At 44.9% G+C, this 18,561-nt stretch overlaps 1 protein-coding gene across 2 annotated transcripts in view; it reads right to left on the minus strand.

Moving 5' to 3' along the window:
• ATL2 (atlastin GTPase 2) overlaps positions 1 to 18,561 on the minus strand; it is a 95,708-nt gene that overhangs the window by 32,279 nt on the left and 44,868 nt on the right. For both annotated transcript variants that reach the window (XM_075339425.1, XM_075339424.1), the window contains exons 2-3: positions 3,455 to 3,708; positions 213 to 347 (exon numbers count right to left, since the gene is read on the minus strand). In XM_075339425.1, the coding sequence (XP_075195540.1) occupies positions 213 to 347; positions 3,455 to 3,708 (389 nt within the window). The remainder of the gene's footprint in view (positions 1 to 212; positions 348 to 3,454; positions 3,709 to 18,561) is intronic.

Consider the following 18,561-nt stretch of genomic DNA (forward strand, 5'->3'; position numbering starts at 1 on the left):
AATGGTCAATTTATTAGGCGGCATTAATATGGATGAAGGACAGGAAGCGTTAATCCGTCAGTAGCAGATTAGCTTTTCCTGCCTCCATTGACCAGAGAACAATTACTAATAGTGGACATCGGGTGTTACCAGATTACAGGAAGAGGAGGGTAACAGAAGCGAGGGGGTCACGTGGAGAACATTACAAATACACACAAGGCTTTTACAGCTACCTTCGATCCATCAGGTTTCTCAATAACAAAAACTTCACTCCAAATCTGGATGCCAGTGGTCTCCCGCTCACATCCCCCCCGCCACGTGAAGCCGGTCAATGGCTCATGGCTGCCACCAATCCAATGTGTGCAGTTCTAAAAGATGGAGGAAAAGGAAAGATTCAGTAAGCTATTGGCAAGGATTAAGGTTTGCAAAGCAGTCCAGTAGCTCGGATTTACAAGTGAATGGAGAAATGTGGACTTGAGTAAAAGGTAGATAAAAGGTAAGGTACCGTATATATTCAGAAGACAAACGTCTCCACTGCCCAAGTAGTAAAATGATGGGCAAAACGGATCCACGAGTTACAGGGGATCTCAAAACAGACCATGAATTACAGCCATAAAAATGGGTCTGAACCCTGGTTAACCAGTATGGAGGAAAAATTCCCTTAATATAAGATGGTAAATGAAGGAAAAGGAAAAATACGGAGATCAGGATGGTGACTACTGGAGCTATACAGCTGTAAGAATTAATGACAGCTGCGAATGTCATGAAATATAGACAAATAAACAACAAAAACACTGTTCGCCTCGTCGGCCTCCTCTGATCCACAGCTGATGCTCCGGTGGTCCTCCCAGACAGTTTAGGAGCCTGATACTGGGGCACTGCAGGCAGTCAGTGGCAGCAGCGGACATGTGCCATGCTACTGGCATTGCTGCTCAGTGATGGGAGCCATGGTGCCAGCACAATTTCTCACGACAGACGCCACTGATTGTCTGCAGCAGTTATGGGCTGACCATTTATAAACGAGAACCAAGAGGAGGAACAATGTGAGAAGAATAAAGTTTCTTGCAATAGATGGAACTCATCACCCTCCAGAAACGCTATTTTACAGCAGATACAAGGTTAATCTGCAGGTAAATGGCTTTTTACATCAAGTCTGCCTGGCTTATTGGAGCAGTGGCCAGAAGGGAGAAAATGAAACTATATCCTCTCCATAGTCGCTCAATTCCGGTCATCGGGGCTGTTAGGCCCTGTGCGCACACTGTGTTTTTTGCTGATAACCTTCCTGCAGTCCTTCCCCAGCAAAATCTATGAGAAATTAAAAATGCTGTGCACACACTGCATTTTTTTTTACCTATAGGTTTTTGCTGCAGAATTTCTGCAGCAAAAAGAAGTAACGTCACTTTTTTTCCACAGGTACCTGCGGTTTTGCCATTACATAATGGTTAAAAACCGCAGGGACCAACCCGCAGAAAAACCGCAGGTGCGTTTTACCGCGGTTTTTGCCATGGGTTTAGAATTCTGCCAGGGGGTGCGGAATTTTCTTAAGAAAAAGAAATTTCCCAGCGCACAGGGCCTTACAGTCACCACTCACTACTCTGCAAGCACACTTTCTTCCAGGCATATTGATTTGACATCCTGCACCTTCCCTTTATATCTAAAAGTTAAAAAGGGAACCTGTCACCAGGTATTTCCCTTAAGCCCCAGTATACTCACCAAAGGGGAGGTCCGGTCCCAAGGGCGTCACTGCTCTCTCGGTCCAGTGTCTGCTCCATCTTGTGGGATTGTTCTCTTCCCCAGCCCCGTGTATATGACGCGTCCTGTGACACTCACAGAGGCCTCCATTGCCCTCCTATGCAGGCGCAGTTTCGTCTGCGAGGCTGACGGCAGATCAAAGTGCGCCTGCATAGCAGCACAATAGAGGACTCTCTGAACGACACATCATGCACACGGGGATGGGCAAGAGGACGGCAATCCCACAAGATGGAGGAGACGCTGAACCGAGAGGCAGAGTCACCTATCAGACTGGACGGTCCCCTAGGTGAGTACTATAAAGGTGGTTTTGTTTTTTTACCTTATACAGAGTGGCCTGGGCTTATATACAGTATTCTAGAATGCTATATATAAGGGCTCACTGGTGGTGGCTGCAACTCATAAGTGAAAACCTGGTGACAGGTTCCCTTTAATAGAGTTTCTGGAGGTGAAAGGTTAATTTAAAAGGAATTTTCCAACTATCCAGTTATTTCCCTAAACCTCTAAAAGACATTTGCACTCACCCTCCCCTGGTCCAGCACTGCTGTTCTGGTTTTTGCTTCCTGGCTGCAGCGGTGACGTCAGGACAACAGTGCACTTCACTAAGATCTGATCACTCTGAGGAGGTCCATGCTGGAAGATGCTGAGGTCAGCGAGTGGCTGCAGGGTGAAGTGCACTGCAGTTGTAATGTCCCCACCACAGCCGGTAAACAGATCTCCATGCAGCAGCGAAGACCGCCGCTATGCCTGAGGATGGCAGGTGCCATCTGTGTTTGCCGGTTAAGGCTACTTTCACACATCCGGTTTGAGCCGTGCGGCTCAATCCGGCTGTGAAACCTATGCAACGGATGCGTCGAAAACACCGCATCCTTTGCATACGTTTTTACATGCGGCCGGTCCGTTTTTTTCCGGTTGCGGCACGTTACTGAGCATGCGCAGTGGAAGAAACCGCATGCGGCGGCCGGATGCGTTTTTTCCGCATCGCACCACATCCGGCATCCATAGGCATGCATTGAAAAATGCGGCGCGATGCGGTTTCTTTGCCGGAGCAAAAAACGTTGCAGGCAACGTTCCATCCGGCCGCGGCATCGGCTAAATCTGCCGCATGCAGCAAAAAACGGACCGAACGCAAGCCCCTGCGGCACAATACGGCACTAATGTAAGTCTATGCAAAAAAACCCGCAACCGGCGTCAAAAACAACGGTTGCGGTTTTTCTGCAGAGCGCCGTATTGTGCTGCAGAGCAAAAACCGGAGGTGTGAAAGTAGCCTTAGAGCTATACAAGCCATTGGGACACAAAGGATTTCTCCACTATCACTTTTTAATCAAAACAGAATAAGGACATAGCATAGTAAGAGCCCTCTATAGTCATTTACAGGTTTCCTTTCCATGAATTAATGTAACGACCTGGCTAAAGCTTCATGGCGTCGCTAGTTAAGAGACAAATAGATTATGGAATTGCACAGTGATATAGTCTCTAATGACTGACAATGGTGAATGCTGCAAACTGCGAGCGATCCTGAAGCAAGTCTTGCAAAATAAATCCCCATTTGGGATTTGGTTGTAATAAAATTGGCAAATCCCAGCGCCGCTTGTTCTACGACAGAAAGATGCCGTCAAGACACAAGTGTTTCTGGTTGCGCCTCTTGCCCAAGATTTCGGCCATGTAGCCCTAGCCTAGGTTTTATTGTACTGAAGGTTAATATTGAACAGAACGTCATCTGTACCTGACTGTACATAAACCGCAGCATAAAATCAAGTAAGAAAGATTTCCCTTTCCGAAAAGCACCAGCTACAGACACAACGACAACGTTCAGGTCCCGTATGTGATCCTGCATAAGGATGCTCTCCAGGGCCTTCTCATCAAGCTCAAAGTTATGGTCATCTTCATGGGCCAGGACAATCTGGATGGGGTGAGGTTTGTCCATCACCTCAGCATCGCTCTCAGAATTCAGTTGGATGTCTTCTACATGATCTTCATCTGCAAAGAAGAGAATAAGAGATAAAAATCTCTGATCTGGTGACTACAGGTAAGGTGATAAGTCATATGGCTGAGTATGTGAGGGCGGCAGGAGCCTATGTGACGTAGCGTCATACCCAAAATACTCCGATCTACAAACACCTACTAATGGAGAATTACTCATCACAGACAGCGCCCGAGACAAAGAAGCCAGATGTGTATATAGTTGTATTAATAGAACAGCAACGGCCGAGAAAGTCAGCAACGCGGCATGTAAAGTAAACCGATTCCTGTGCAGGAGCCAACTCTCTCTGTGACCCTGGAAACTCTAGATACTGAGCCTCCGGCTTCAGAAATAGCCTGGAAATGCTAGATAGAAAGAGGAGCCAGGACTAAGTAATGTGGCTCATAAGGAGTCAAGGGCTTGTATGCAGAGCGACAATCATCACAGTTTACAATGCTAGTTTTTACAAGTCAGTGCCTGAAAAAATGCTCCATAAAGAAGCCCGAGAAATTCATAGAGATAAAAGAATAGCGTGTACAAATGGCTCTACTGATGTGCAGGAAACGGAGCTCAGGTACCAAATCATAGCAGCATACAGTACAAAGTACAAACAGGTTCTTTGCGTTATTAAAGGGGTGTTCCCAAGTTCTTAAATAGTTTTCATTTGCTTCAGTTATCATAAAGCAAGTTCATTGCAAATTTGCTTATCTGTCTGCTGTTAGTCTTCTGCAATGAGAGATTTTATCTTACATAGTGTATAGCTGCTTTCCATAGAGCTCAGCCATCAGATTCTGGCCTAAAGTAGACATATATATTATATGTCAGGAGAGTCATCAACTCTTAAAGAGATTGTCCAAAACTTAAACACTGATGACATATCCAAAGGATAAGTCATCAATGTCTAAATGGCTGGGGTCCAACACTCAGCACCCCTGCCAATCAGCTGTTCTTGGTGCTGCCGCCAGCAGCAAGTATCTGGAAATGCTCAGTTCCATAACTACTCCATCTTCTGATAATGGCTGCAGCCAGGTGCTGCACATCTGCCTTCTATTGATCTGAATAGAAGGTGAAAGTGGCCGCAGCCGGGTACTGCACAATCAGAAGATGGAGCAGCGCATTTCCAGCCATCTGCCACCGCCAGCTGTCAGACACTGGTCAATCAGACAATGTTGACCTATTCTTCGAATAGGCCATCAATGTTAAGTAGTGGACAACCTCTAAAGGCCACTTTACACACGGAGATAAATCTGCGGCAGATCTGTGGTTGCAGTGAAATTGTGGACAATCAGTGCCAGGTTTGTGGCTGTGGACAAATGGAACAATATGTCCATGATTTCACTGCAACCACAGATCTGCCAAAGATTTATCTCTGTGTGTGACGGGGCCTTAACATTCCAACTCAATTCATTCTATGTATAATTAGTTGATCACGTCCCTCTCAGCTTCTGAAGAGATGATGGTATGGTTGCAAAATCACCAGCCACAGCTCCGCTAATCTTGTCTCTCTGCTTGTTCAAATTCCCTGCTATCTAAGTAAATATAGTGATAGAGTACAGGTCAGAACAAACCTCAGAGCTGAATGCGTTATAGCAGACCTTGTGCTCAGCTTTGTAGTTCACCTAATACTACAGTTGTACAATTCACCAAAATTGTCACTCAAGGAGGAGAGCCCGCCCTGCCAGAAACCAGGACGTAAGGAGACTACACGGCTCTGAGCTGCTCAAGACACAAATTGAGACCCTTTGAAGTATATTGGGTTTTTAAAGTATGAAACTCCTTCAAACCTCAAACTGTTCTAAAAAAGGCCGCATTTCTCTCCTCAGAGATCTTTATGCCCTGTAACAACAACAGTATCAGCCATCCCTGAAGTGTTACTTTAGCTTTACAACATTGAAACTAGTTCAATATAATATTTTCTCTATTAGACCTCATTCAGATGTCAGTTTTTCAAAAACAGTACAAGAAACCATTATAATGTATGGAGCGGTTCACATAACCCTGTTTTTTTGCAGACAGAAATAGAAATTCTGGCATTTTGATTTTTTTTTTCTATACTGCATTTACAGTATGGGTTAATTTTATATTTTAATGACACATGGAAGTGGTCGATGCCAAACAAGTTAATATCTTGTTTCTAAATTGGGAAACAGGGATGATTTAAACTTTTTTTTTTTCCGCTGTAAGTTATTTAGTCCTCTTAGTGGAGTTGAACCTTCAATCATTTGTTCTATATACGGCAGCATTGCAGTAAATAGGGAAACTGGTAGTGTCCTATGATGTCCAATCTGTGGCTGGGCTTCACAAGAGTATCGAAATGACAGCAATGGGGTCCTTCAGCAGGTCCCTGGCTGATAAGACAACACATCATCAGTACCTTGTAACCATGTCACAGGAAAGCTGAGGGACACCTTAAATATGTAAAAAATGGATGAAATATTAAGGCTGTGTGCCCACGATCAGGATTCACAGCGTTTTGGAAGCAGCATATTTTCACTATGTCCAAAACGCTGCGTTGTATAGTACAAGCACAGTGGATGGGACTTCTAGAAATCCCATTCCCACTGTGCTCGTTTTCTGTGTAGTGTAAACTGACTTGTGGCATGGCGTCACAAACCACAGCATGATATTTTATTGCTGCAGAGCCACGAGAGAAAGACCGCAGCAGACCGAACCCTGATCATGGACACTCCTGTGGACAGCAGTCACGGCCCGAACCCTGATCATGGACACTTCTGGGGACAGCAGTCACGGTCCCAACACTGATCATGGACACTTCTGGGGACAGCAGTCGTGGCCCAAGCCCTAATCATGGACACTTCTGGGGACAGCAGTCACGGCCCCAACACTGATCATGGACACTTCTGGGGACAGCAGTCGTGGCGCAAACCCTGGTCATGGACACTTCTGGGGACAGAAGTCGTGGCCCAAACCCTGGTCATGGACACTTCTGGGGACAGAAGTCGTGGCCCAAACCCTGGTCATGGACACTTCTGGGGACAGCAGTCGTGGCCCAAACCCTGATCATGGACACTTCTGGGGACAGCAGTTGTGGCCCGAACCCTGGTCATGGACACTTCTGGGGACAGCAGTCGCGGCCCAAGCCCTAATCATGGACACTTCTGGGGACAGCAGTCACGGCCCCAACACTGATCATGGACACTTCTGGGGACAGCAGTCGTGGCCCAAACCCTAGTCATGGACACTTCTGGGGACAGAAGTCGTGGCCCAAACCCTGGTCATGGACACTTCTGGGGACAGCAGTCGCGGCCCGAACCCTGATCATGGACACTTCTGGGGACAGCAGTCGTGGCCCGAACCCTGGTCATGGACACTTCTGGGGACAGGAGTCGCGGCCCGAACCCTGATCATGGACACTTCTGGGGACAGCAGTCGCGGCTCGAACCCTGATCATGGAGACTCCTGTGGACAGCAGTCGTGAGAGGACATGTGTCCAGCACGCAGCACGTCTGTATCGAGGGCATGAACAATAAAAGGGATTAAACAGCAGCAAACAGAGCTGGGAAAAAAAGGTGTGAATTTGTGCCCACTGTGTCACTCTATAGCATTGTAGCATACAATGGAATATTTTACACATTCACGTCATATCCCATAAATGACGTGTGTGAGATCAGAATACCCACTTAAAGAGACCATCAGCCATTCATTTTAGCTAATGCTTATATTCCCCATTGATTAATTTTAAGCACAATAACAGGAATGGTATGTTGTATCCTCCAGAATTTTGGACAACTGGGTCGGAACCGATTGGCACTGCCCCAATCAGTAACACCCAGATGTCACAGTATTAAAAAAAAAATGCAGGAGGAACAATAAAAGAAACATAACAGAGATCTAAAAGATTTACTAGCAGTGCTATTTCATTAGACTATAGAGATCACATAGAAATCTATAGGAATCTCGCTCCCCGCTGACCATCTAGAACAGGGGCCTCACACTCAGCCAGGTAAATGGGCCGCACCTTGAAGGCCGCGCTCTCTGCAGGACAAGATGTTCTCAGTGATAACATTACATTTCTAAGTGACTTTTTGGTCAATTTTATTTTTATTTTTTATCATTTGGGTTACGGTACATGACTTTTTTTTTTTTTTACATAAAACTATATTTTTCCATACTGCTTGAATCAGTATAATACGAGGACATCAGGGAGTGCAGATGCATTACTTTACATACACACACCTGCTCGTGTGGTTGTAGTGACAGTGCCCATATAGAGGGTTACTATACCTGCATTGTACCAGGTCAGTGCCCATATAGAGGACCACTATATCCGCATTGTACCAGGTCAGTGCCCATATAGAGGACCACTATATCCGCATTGTACCAGGTCAGTGCCCATATAGAGGGTTACTATACCTGAATTGTACCAGGTCAGTACCCATATAGAGGACCCCTATATCCGCATTGTACCAGGTCAGTACCAATATAGAGGGCCACTATATCCGCATTGTACCAGGTCAGTGCCCATATAGAGGGCCACTATATCCGCATTGTACCAGGTCAGTGCCCATATAGAGGACCACTATATCCGCATTGTACCAGGTCAGTGCCCATATAGAGGACCACTATATCCGCATTGTACCAGGTCAGTGCCCATATAGAGGACCACTATATCCGCATTGTACCAGGTCAGTGCCCATATAGAGGACCACTATATCCGCATTGTACCAGGTCAGTGCCCATATAGAGGACCCCTATATCCGCATTGTACCAGGTCAGTGCCCATATAGAGGACCCCTATATCCGCATTGTACCAGGTCAGTGCCCATATAGAGGGCCACTATATCCGCATTGTACCAGGTCAGTGCCCATATAGAGGACCCCTATATCCGCATTGTACCAGGTCAGTGCCCATATAGAGGACCCCTATATCCGCATTGTACCAGGTCAGTGCCCATATAGAGGACCCCTATATCCGCATTGTACCAGGTCAGTGCCCATATAGAGGACCACTATATCCGCATTGTACCAGGTCAGTACCCATATAGAGGACCCCTATATCCGCATTGTACCAGGTCAGTGCCCATATAGAGGGCCACTATATCCGCATTGTACCAGGTCAGTACCCATATAGAGGACCCCTATATCCGCATTGTACCAGGTCAGTGCCCATATAGAGGGCCACTATATCCGCATTGTACCAGGTCAGTGCCCATATAGAGGACCACTATATCCGCATTGTACCAGGTCAGTGCCCATATAGAGGGCCACTATATCCGCATTGTACCAGGTCAGTGCCCATATAGAGGACCACTATATCCGCATTGTACCAGGTCAGTGCCCATATAGAGGACCCCTATATCCGCATTGTACCAGGTCAGTACACATATAGAGGGCCACTATATCTGCATTGTACCAGGTCAGTACCCATATAGAGGATCACTATATCTGCATTGCACCAGGTCAGTACCCATATAGAGGACCCCTATATCCGCATTGTACCAGGTCAGTGCCCATATAGAGGGCCACTATATCTGCATTGTACCAGGTCAGTACACATATAGAGGATTACTATATCCGCATTGCACCAGGTCAGTACCCATATAGAGGGCCACTATATCTGCATTGTACCAGGTCAGTGCCCATATAGAGGACCCCTATATCCGCATTGTACCAGGTCAGTGCCCATATAGAGGACCCCTATATCCGCATTGTACCAGGTCAGTGCTCATATAGAGGATCACTGTATCCGCATTGTACCAGGTCAATGCCCATATAGAGGACCACTATACCTGCATTGTACCAGGTCAGTGCCCATATAGAGGACCACTATATCCGCATTGTACCAGGTCAGTGCCCATATAGAGGACCCCTATATCCGCATTGTACCAGGTCAGTACACATATAGAGGGCCACTATATCTGCATTGTACCAGGTCAGTACCCATATAGAGGATCACTATATCTGCATTGCACCAGGTCAGTACCCATATAGAGGACCCCTATATCCGCATTGTACCAGGTCAGTGCCCATATAGAGGGCCACTATATCTGCATTGTACCAGGTCAGTACACATATAGAGGATTACTATATCCGCATTGCACCAGGTCAGTACCCATATAGAGGGCCACTATATCTGCATTGTACCAGGTCAGTGCCCATATAGAGGACCCCTATATCCGCATTGTACCAGGTCAGTACACATATAGAGGATTACTATATCCGCATTGCACCAGGTCAGTACCCATATAGAGGGCCACTATATCTGCATTGTACCAGGTCAGTACCCATATAGAGGATCACTATATCTGCATTGTACTAGGTCAGTGCCCATATAGAGGACCACTATATCCGCATTGTACCAGGTCAGTGCCCATATAGAGGGCCACTATATCTGCATTGTACCAGGTCAGTACCCATATAGAGGGCCACTATATCTGCATTGTACCAGGTCAGCACCCATATAGAGGGCCACTATATCCGCATTGTACCAGGTCAGTACCAATATAGAGGGCCACTATATCCGCATTGTACCAGGTCAGTGCCCATATAGAGGGCCACTATATCTGCATTGTACCAGGTCAGTGCCCATATAGAGGGCCACTATATCTGCATTGTACCAGGTCAGTGCCCATATAGAGGGCCACTATATCTGTATTGTACCAGGTCAGTGCCCATATAGAGGACCACTATATCCGCATTGTACCAGGTCAATGCCCATATAGAGGACCACTATACCTGCATTGTACTAGGTCAGTGCCCATATAGAGGACCACTATATCCGCATTGTACCAGGTCAGTGCCCATATAGAGGACCCCTATATCTGCATTGTACCAGGTCAGTACCCATATAGAGGATCACTATATCCGCATTGTACCAGGTCAGTACCCATATAGAGGACCACTATATCTGCATTGTACCAGGTCAGTGCCCATATAGAGGGCCACTATATCTGCATTGTACCAGGTCAGTGCCCATATAGAGGACCACTATATCCGCATTGTACCAGGTCAGTGCCCATATAGAGGACCACTATATCCGCATTGTACCAGGTCAGTGCCCATATAGAGGGTTACTATACCTGAATTGTACCAGGTCAGTACCCATATAGAGGACCCCTATATCCGCATTGTACCAGGTCAGTACCAATATAGAGGGCCACTATATCCGCATTGTACCAGGTCAGTGCCCATATAGAGGGCCACTATATCCGCATTGTACCAGGTCAGTACCCATATAGAGGACCACTATATCCGCATTGTACCAGGTCAGTGCCCATATAGAGGGCCACTATATCCGCATTGTACCAGGTCAGTGCCCATATAGAGGGCCACTATATCTGCATTGTACCAGGTCAGTGCCCATATAGAGGGCCACTATATCTGCATTGTACCAGGTCAGTGCCCATATAGAGGACCACTATATCTGCATTGTACCAGGTCAGTGCCCATATAGAGGACCACTATATCCGCATTGTACCAGGTCAGTGCCCATATAGAGGGTTACTATACCTGAATTGTACCAGGTCAGTACCCATATAGAGGACCCCTATATCCGCATTGTACCAGGTCAGTACCAATATAGAGGGCCACTATATCCGCATTGTACCAGGTCAGTGCCCATATAGAGGGCCACTATATCCGCATTGTACCAGGTCAGTACCCATATAGAGGACCACTATATCCGCATTGTACCAGGTCAGTGCCCATATAGAGGGCCACTATATCCGCATTGTACCAGGTCAGTGCCCATATAGAGGGCCACTATATCTGCATTGTACCAGGTCAGTGCCCATATAGAGGGCCACTATATCTGCATTGTACCAGGTCAGTGCCCATATAGAGGACCACTATATCTGCATTGTACCAGGTCAGTGGATTTTATTATAATAGGTTTCCATGAGACCAGGTATTCTTTACAATAAAATCCCCCATATACGCCTCTGATCGTGGCGGAGCCCTGTATACATCTCCTCCCCGAGCGGTAGCGCTTTCACAGTACTATTTCCATCCTTTAGAGAGTAGCCAGAAATAGCAGCGAGTTACGCTTAAGACTTTGGATTCCGCTGGGATCTGCAGCTTCGACAATATGCAAAGAGCCAATTTGATTAGGACGGAGAACCAAAGAGAGCAAAAATAGAGCAGATTTCCCTGTGTGCAGTGCTCTTAACCCTATTATGCCATCATTTACCATCAATGAAGGGCAGGACTTCCAGCCTCCTATACATGAGCAATTGTGAGGAGTAAAGGCTGCTTTACACTCTGCGACATCGCTAGCGATCTCGTTAGTGATGTGACACGCCAGATCGCACATGTGACCGGCACTATAAAAATGACCTATGTGCGATCTCGGCTAACGAGATCGCCATCGATGTCACAGCGTGTAAAGCACCCTTAAGAAAAGGGATTATGCAATCTGGGCAGCACCACCATTGTCTCACCCCCATGTTTTGGCGTTTAACACCGATTATCAGGGATTTGATTTGTTTGCACCAACATGATCCACAACAAAATATACAACATGTGGGGGGGGGGGGGGGGGATAGGAGGACTGGGATATTACACACTGGTCATAATAACAAGATGCACTTAAAGGGAACCAATCACCAGGATTTTCCTATATAACCTAAAGCCCGTGCTATACTGGCACTATCAGGCTGATTCTATACATACCTGTAGTGGGCAGCTCCGATGTACAGTGCCTTGCAAAGTATTCGGCTCCCTTGAATTTTTCAACCTTTCCCCACATTTCAGGCTTCAAGCAAAAGATAAAAAAAATTTAATTTTAATGGTGAAGAATCAACAAGTGGGACACAATTGTGAAGTTGAACTGTATTTATTGCTCATTTTAAACTTTTATAAAAAATAATAAACTGAAAATTGGGGCATGCAATATTATTAGTCCCCTTTAAGCTAATACTTTGTAGCGCCACCTTTTGCTGCGATTACAGCTGCAAGTCACTTGGGGTATGTCTCTATCAGTTTTGCACATCGAGAGACTGAAATTCTTGCCCACTGTTCCTTAGTAAACAGCTCGAGCTGAGTGAGGTTGGATGGAGAGCGTTTGTGAACAGTAGTTTTCAGCTCTTTCCACAGATTCTCGATTGGATTCAGGTCTGGACTTTGACTTGGCCATTCTAACACCTGGATACGTTTATTTGTGAACTATTCCATTATAGATTTTGCTTTATGTTTGGGATCATTGTCTTTGTAGAAGACAAATCTCCGTCCCAGTCCCAGGTTTTTTGCAGACCCCAACAGGTTTTCTTCAAGAATGGTCCTGTATTTGGCTCCATCCATCTTCCTATCAATTTTAACCATCTTCCCTGTCCCTGCTGAAGAAAAGCAGGCCCAAACCATGATGCTGCTACCACCATGTTTGACAGTGGGGATGGTGTGTTCAGGGTGATGAGCTGTGTTGCTTTTACGCCAAACATATCATTTGGCATTGTGCCCAAAACGTTCGATTTTGGTTTCATCTGAACAGAGCACCTTCTTCCATATGTTTGCTGTGTCTCCCAGGTGGCTTGTGGCAAACTTTTAACGACACTTTTTATGGATATCTTTGAGAAATAGCTTTCTTCTTGCCACTCTTCCATAAAGGCCAGATTTGTGCAGTGTACGACTGATTGTTGTCCTATGGACAGACTCTCCCACCTCAGCTGTAGATCTCTGCAGTTCATCCAGAGTGATCATGGGCCTCTTGGCTGCATCTCTGATCAGTCTTCTCCTTGTTTGAGAAGAAATTTTTGAGGGACGGCCGGGTCTTGGTAGATTTGCAGTGGTATGATACTCCTTCCATTTCAATATGATCGCTTGCACACTGCTTCTTGAGATGTTTAAAGTTGTGGAAATCTTTTTGTAACCAAATCCGGCTTTAAACTTCTCCACAACAGTATCATGGACCTGCCTGTTCTGTTCCTTGGTCATCATGATGCTATCTGCATTTTAAACAGAACACAGACTATCACAGAGCAGGTGCATTTATACGGAGACTAGATTACACACAGGTGGACTATATTTGCCATCATCAGTCATTTAGGACAACATTGGATCATTCAAAGATCCTCAATGAACTTCTGGAGTGAGCTTGCTGCACTGAAAGTAAAGGGGACGAATAATATTGCACGCCCCAATTTTCAGTTTATTATTTTTTACAAAAGTTTAAAATAAGCAATAAATTTTGTTCAACTTCACAATTGTGTCCCCCTTGTTGTTGCTTTTTTCACAATAACATTAACATTTTTATCTTTATGTTTGAAGCCTGAAATGTGGGAAAAGGTTGAAAAACTCAAGGGGGCCGCATACTTTCACAAGGCCCTGTATAGGTTTTGAAGCACAAGCAAGTAAAAGTTTGTAAAATCAGCATCTTGTTGAATGACAGCAGCGAATAGCTGTGGTGGATATGCATAGTTATCCCCTCCCCCTATTTATGCAAATTCTAACATAGAATTGATTTACTTTGTGCCTATAAGGACCTGTGCTGTCATACCCATGTGACCAGAAGGGGTGTGGCCTCAGCCAACAGAAAAATGTTTGCTTCCTGGTATCAGCTATGTTGGCTGAGGCCCCACCCCTCTGGACACATGGGTATGACATCAGCACAGGTCCTTTTAGGCACAAAGTAAATCAATTCTATAATAGAATTAGCATAAATAACAGGGGAGGGGATAACTATGAAAACCCACCCCAGCTATCAGCTGCAGTAGCTGCTGTCATTCAACAAGCTGCTGATTTTACAAACTTTACTTGCTTGTGTTTCAAAACCTAGACATAGTAGCTGACAACTAAAGTTATGCATAGACTCAGCATGATCGTGCCAGTATAGCACTGGCTTTAGGTTATATAAGGAAATCCTGGTGATTGGTGCGTTTTAATAAATTAGCCACATCTGTGGCCATCAAAGTGCACATGATGGTCGTAAATTTGGGCTATAATTTATACACAATTCTGTAGTAAATAATAAAAATTAGAAGATCACCTCCCATGTACTAAGCACCACCCACAAAAATATGGTAGTATGTGATGGTGGGACAAATTTAGCAACCTTAAACTCCAGAAAACAGACATAGGAAATGATAAGCTGTCATATATTTACTTACACCAGTCACAATTTTCTGTAAGCGACAGTCCATTTGCAAACTCTGAGACAGACAAGGGATAACATCATAGAAGGACCATTGACGCTTCAATACATTTTTTTGCAGTGTTTGGAACCTGCACAAGTGCAACATTAGATGCATAGGTCACAAAGACATGAAACAGGTCCAATGCTATGCTACAATCACTGCATGGCAGATATTCTCATCAGTCCCCATCTGCCCAAAAAAGAAGAGAGTCATCCCATACGTTAAAAAAAAAAAAAAAAATTAAACCATCCCCTCCCCAAAAAAAACCCAAACAAATCGCACTTGCACTTTTTCCATGTGTTCTAATAACATCCAATTCCATGCTGCATGAATGACAATGAATAATAATTTTTATCAGCAAATCCTATCAACATCCAATTAACCAAAATTAGGAAAAACAGCCTCCCAACTAGTCCCCGAGACCTTTCTGCACTGGATGAGTAACGTTTGTGATCATCAGTCTTATCTCCACTACAGAATACCTTCCTCTCCTGTAGTTCACCCCTTTAAATCTCACAATCTGCCTTAAGGCCACTTTACACGCAGAGATAAATCTTTGGCAGATCTGTGGTTGCAGTGAAATCATGGACATATTGTTCCATTTGTACACAGCCACAAACCTGGCACTGATTGTCCACAATTTCACTGCAACCACAGATCTGCCAAAGATTTATCTCTGTGTGTAAAGTGGCCTTTAGTCTGCGATTTTAAGACCTATGAAACCAGACATTGCCCACAACCATGTTTGGCTCGTCAGATCAGGCACCAGGAGGCATAGGAGAGCTGGGCACAGCGCAGGTAAGACCCCTGTATTCCCACTGGATTGGATTTTGGGCAGGGTCTGGCACCCTCAGACGTGCACACATAACTTACCCCCACCTTTCATCATGCCATATTTACATCCAAGGTACAGGCAGTCCAAGCAGGCATTTCCCATTGAAGAACAGTCATAACCAGTAAAATTTGTGATAAAAAATAGCCTTAGTTTTCCCCATATGTCCATGATGATGCAAAATCCCACATACTTTGACTTGTAAAACTAATTTGCAACCTGCACATGTAGGGAACTCGAGAAGGTAAAAGTCCAGAGTAAGCCTTCCAATGCTCGTGATAAGATGAACTAATAAAACCCAAATGTAATAACTCATAAAAGCCTTATTTCACAATATCAAAGGAAAGAAACACTTTTGAGGTTAGAGGTTTAGGAGCCGACATTGCTCCCTACAACCAGGACTGATAAGTCCCCGGAGAAGCACCGATAATAGCAATTACACCATCACCCCATAAGGACTTGCACATTTTGGGCCTGTAGGACTCAGCATTTCCTTCCCCATCTTTTATCATTACATTCCAGTAGCCATAGTGTATTTTTTCGTAGCTGTAGTAGGAAGGCCCATTGTGAGTGGTACTTTTCAGTGGCACCAATTTGGAGTATGTATAATACAGATTACCTATCTTTTTTCTAGGTAAAAAAAAGTACAACGAAGACCCTGGTGCGGACCTGCCCCGGACACTTAGCACGATAGAAAAATTTGGCACCTTCTCAGGTTTTAAATTAAATAAAAAGAAATGTGAGCTGCTATTCCTGAGCGGGGATCAAGGGCCAGCTGGGGGTATCTTAAGTGAGGGGCATGTGAATGGCATTCAGGTAGCACAATCATCAGTCAAATACCTGGGAGTGCATATAGGAAGGACGGTGCAATCAATTTATAAACTGAACTATGGTCCACTGATCAGAAAAATCATAAATCAATTGAAGGGCTGGAAGGGACTACCCCTGCCATTATTGGCAAGATGCCACCTCATAAAAATGATGAGCTTCCCTAGGCTGCTGTACCCCTTCCAAACGATTCCATTATTATTGTCAACAGACTCAACTCAGCGTATGCAGATTTTATTTGGAGGGGAAGGAAACCCAGAATAAAGCTGCGTACGCTGATGAAGTCTGTGGAGGAGGGAGGGATACATTTTCCGGACGTCAGAGGGTATAACGTTGTGTGCATCATGAGACACGTGATTGATTGGCTGAGAGGAACGAGTAGACACTCGGATTATGGTACGGAACTCAAGTACGTAGAACCATGGGATCTGACGTCTATTCTTCACTCCCCATTGTCCAAGGTTGAAGGTCACATAAGAAACTCCGTTATATTCCGAGACACCATGTTGGCCTGGAGATTGGTAAGACGGAAATTGGGACTTTCATGGAAGGTATCAAAATACCTAAATCCTTGGGCATCACCAAACTTCCCCCAGGGGAGAGAGAATAGACTATTCCTCAAATGGAAAGAGAAGGGCGTTAGGAGAATGATAGATGTAATGAAGGTGGATGACAGGTCGGGAAGTGCTTGATAAATACAACCTCAATGGCTTCCACATTATTCAGTACGAACAATTGAAACATGGAATAATTAGAGGGCTGGGTGAGATTGGAAGGGAACTGAACAAGAGTATGATTGACGAGCTTAGGGAAGGCAATGTAACAAATTTGAATGTCTCTCGAATATACCGAACATTTAGAGGTGTGCTAATATCCCGGGAAGATAGTCGTACACTTTTAGCATGGAAAAAACAACTGAAAGGGCAAGAAGTGGTGGAGGTCATACTGAAAGGATGGGTTCAGATGAGAAAACAAATCACCAATGAGAGCTGGAGAGACACCCAATTTAGGATATTACACAGGGCAGTTTTGGGTTTCAACATACCGGGCAGAGAGGCACGGTGCCCTAAGTGCCACAAAGAAAAAACAGACATGTTACATGGCCTGTGGGAATGCAGGACGATAAAGAGGTTCTGGAATCAAGTCGGAGCACTAGCCCAGACAACATGGAGAATTTCCTGCAAATTAGAGTTAATGGTGTGGATTTTTCACTTCTTTAAGGGTGGAGTTAGAGGGGGACTGAATCCTCAGGACAAAAAGACATTTGCAATCATACATGACATAGCCATGATAGCTAAAAGGTGCATCCTAAGGCACTGGATACAGGAGGAGGCTCCATCCACAGGGGAAGTCATCGGGGAACTACATAATCTTTTGAGGATGGAGAAACTAGAAGCAGAAAGGGAGAAAGACAATAAGACTACCAAGTTTTTTGGGAGATGGAAAACTTTTATTGAAGTTTATTTCAAACAGGAAGAAATAATCCATTTAGTGGCACCTTTTAGGCATACGGAGTGGTACCTTCTGAATGAAATCCAGGGCAGCTTGGGAAAGTTGAGGATTACTTAGCGGGGACTAAGGTGAAGGGCAAAGGAAGATGGTATGGCATGATCAAGGTACGGCATCAACATTAGAAATATTAAAGAATGGCACAGAGGCTTAAGGGTTTGTTTCATGATGTTATGTTCGGATTCTATAATTTTGACTTATTTTATGTCAATGTAACCTGAAAATCATACTTCTTATGATACGATATTGTATAGAATTTGTAAAATCAATAAAAATTGTTTGGAAGTAAAAAAAAAAAGTACAATTTTTTTTTTTACAGGCTTTAAAAGGACTGTCAGCACAGAATGACTGCTCACTAGTGATGGGCGATCCCACCGATGGTCGGGATCGCAAGCCTTGCCCGATTGTTTTGTAAAGATCGGGATCGAGATAACACATACATGCGTCTGATCACCGATCTTGGGCTTTACAGTTATGGGATCGGATGGGGCGGGGGGGGGGGGCTGTAAAATAAAGAATATAGTTAATAATAAAACATTGTCATTATACTTACAGGTCCCGTGACGCGTCCTGCAGACTCGGTCTCCCGCCGGTGCTGCTGGATCATTGCTGTA

The sequence above is a fragment of the Anomaloglossus baeobatrachus genome, chromosome 3 (genome assembly GCF_048569485.1).
Source record: "Anomaloglossus baeobatrachus isolate aAnoBae1 chromosome 3, aAnoBae1.hap1, whole genome shotgun sequence".
Classification (NCBI taxonomy): Eukaryota; Metazoa; Chordata; class Amphibia; order Anura; family Aromobatidae; genus Anomaloglossus; species Anomaloglossus baeobatrachus.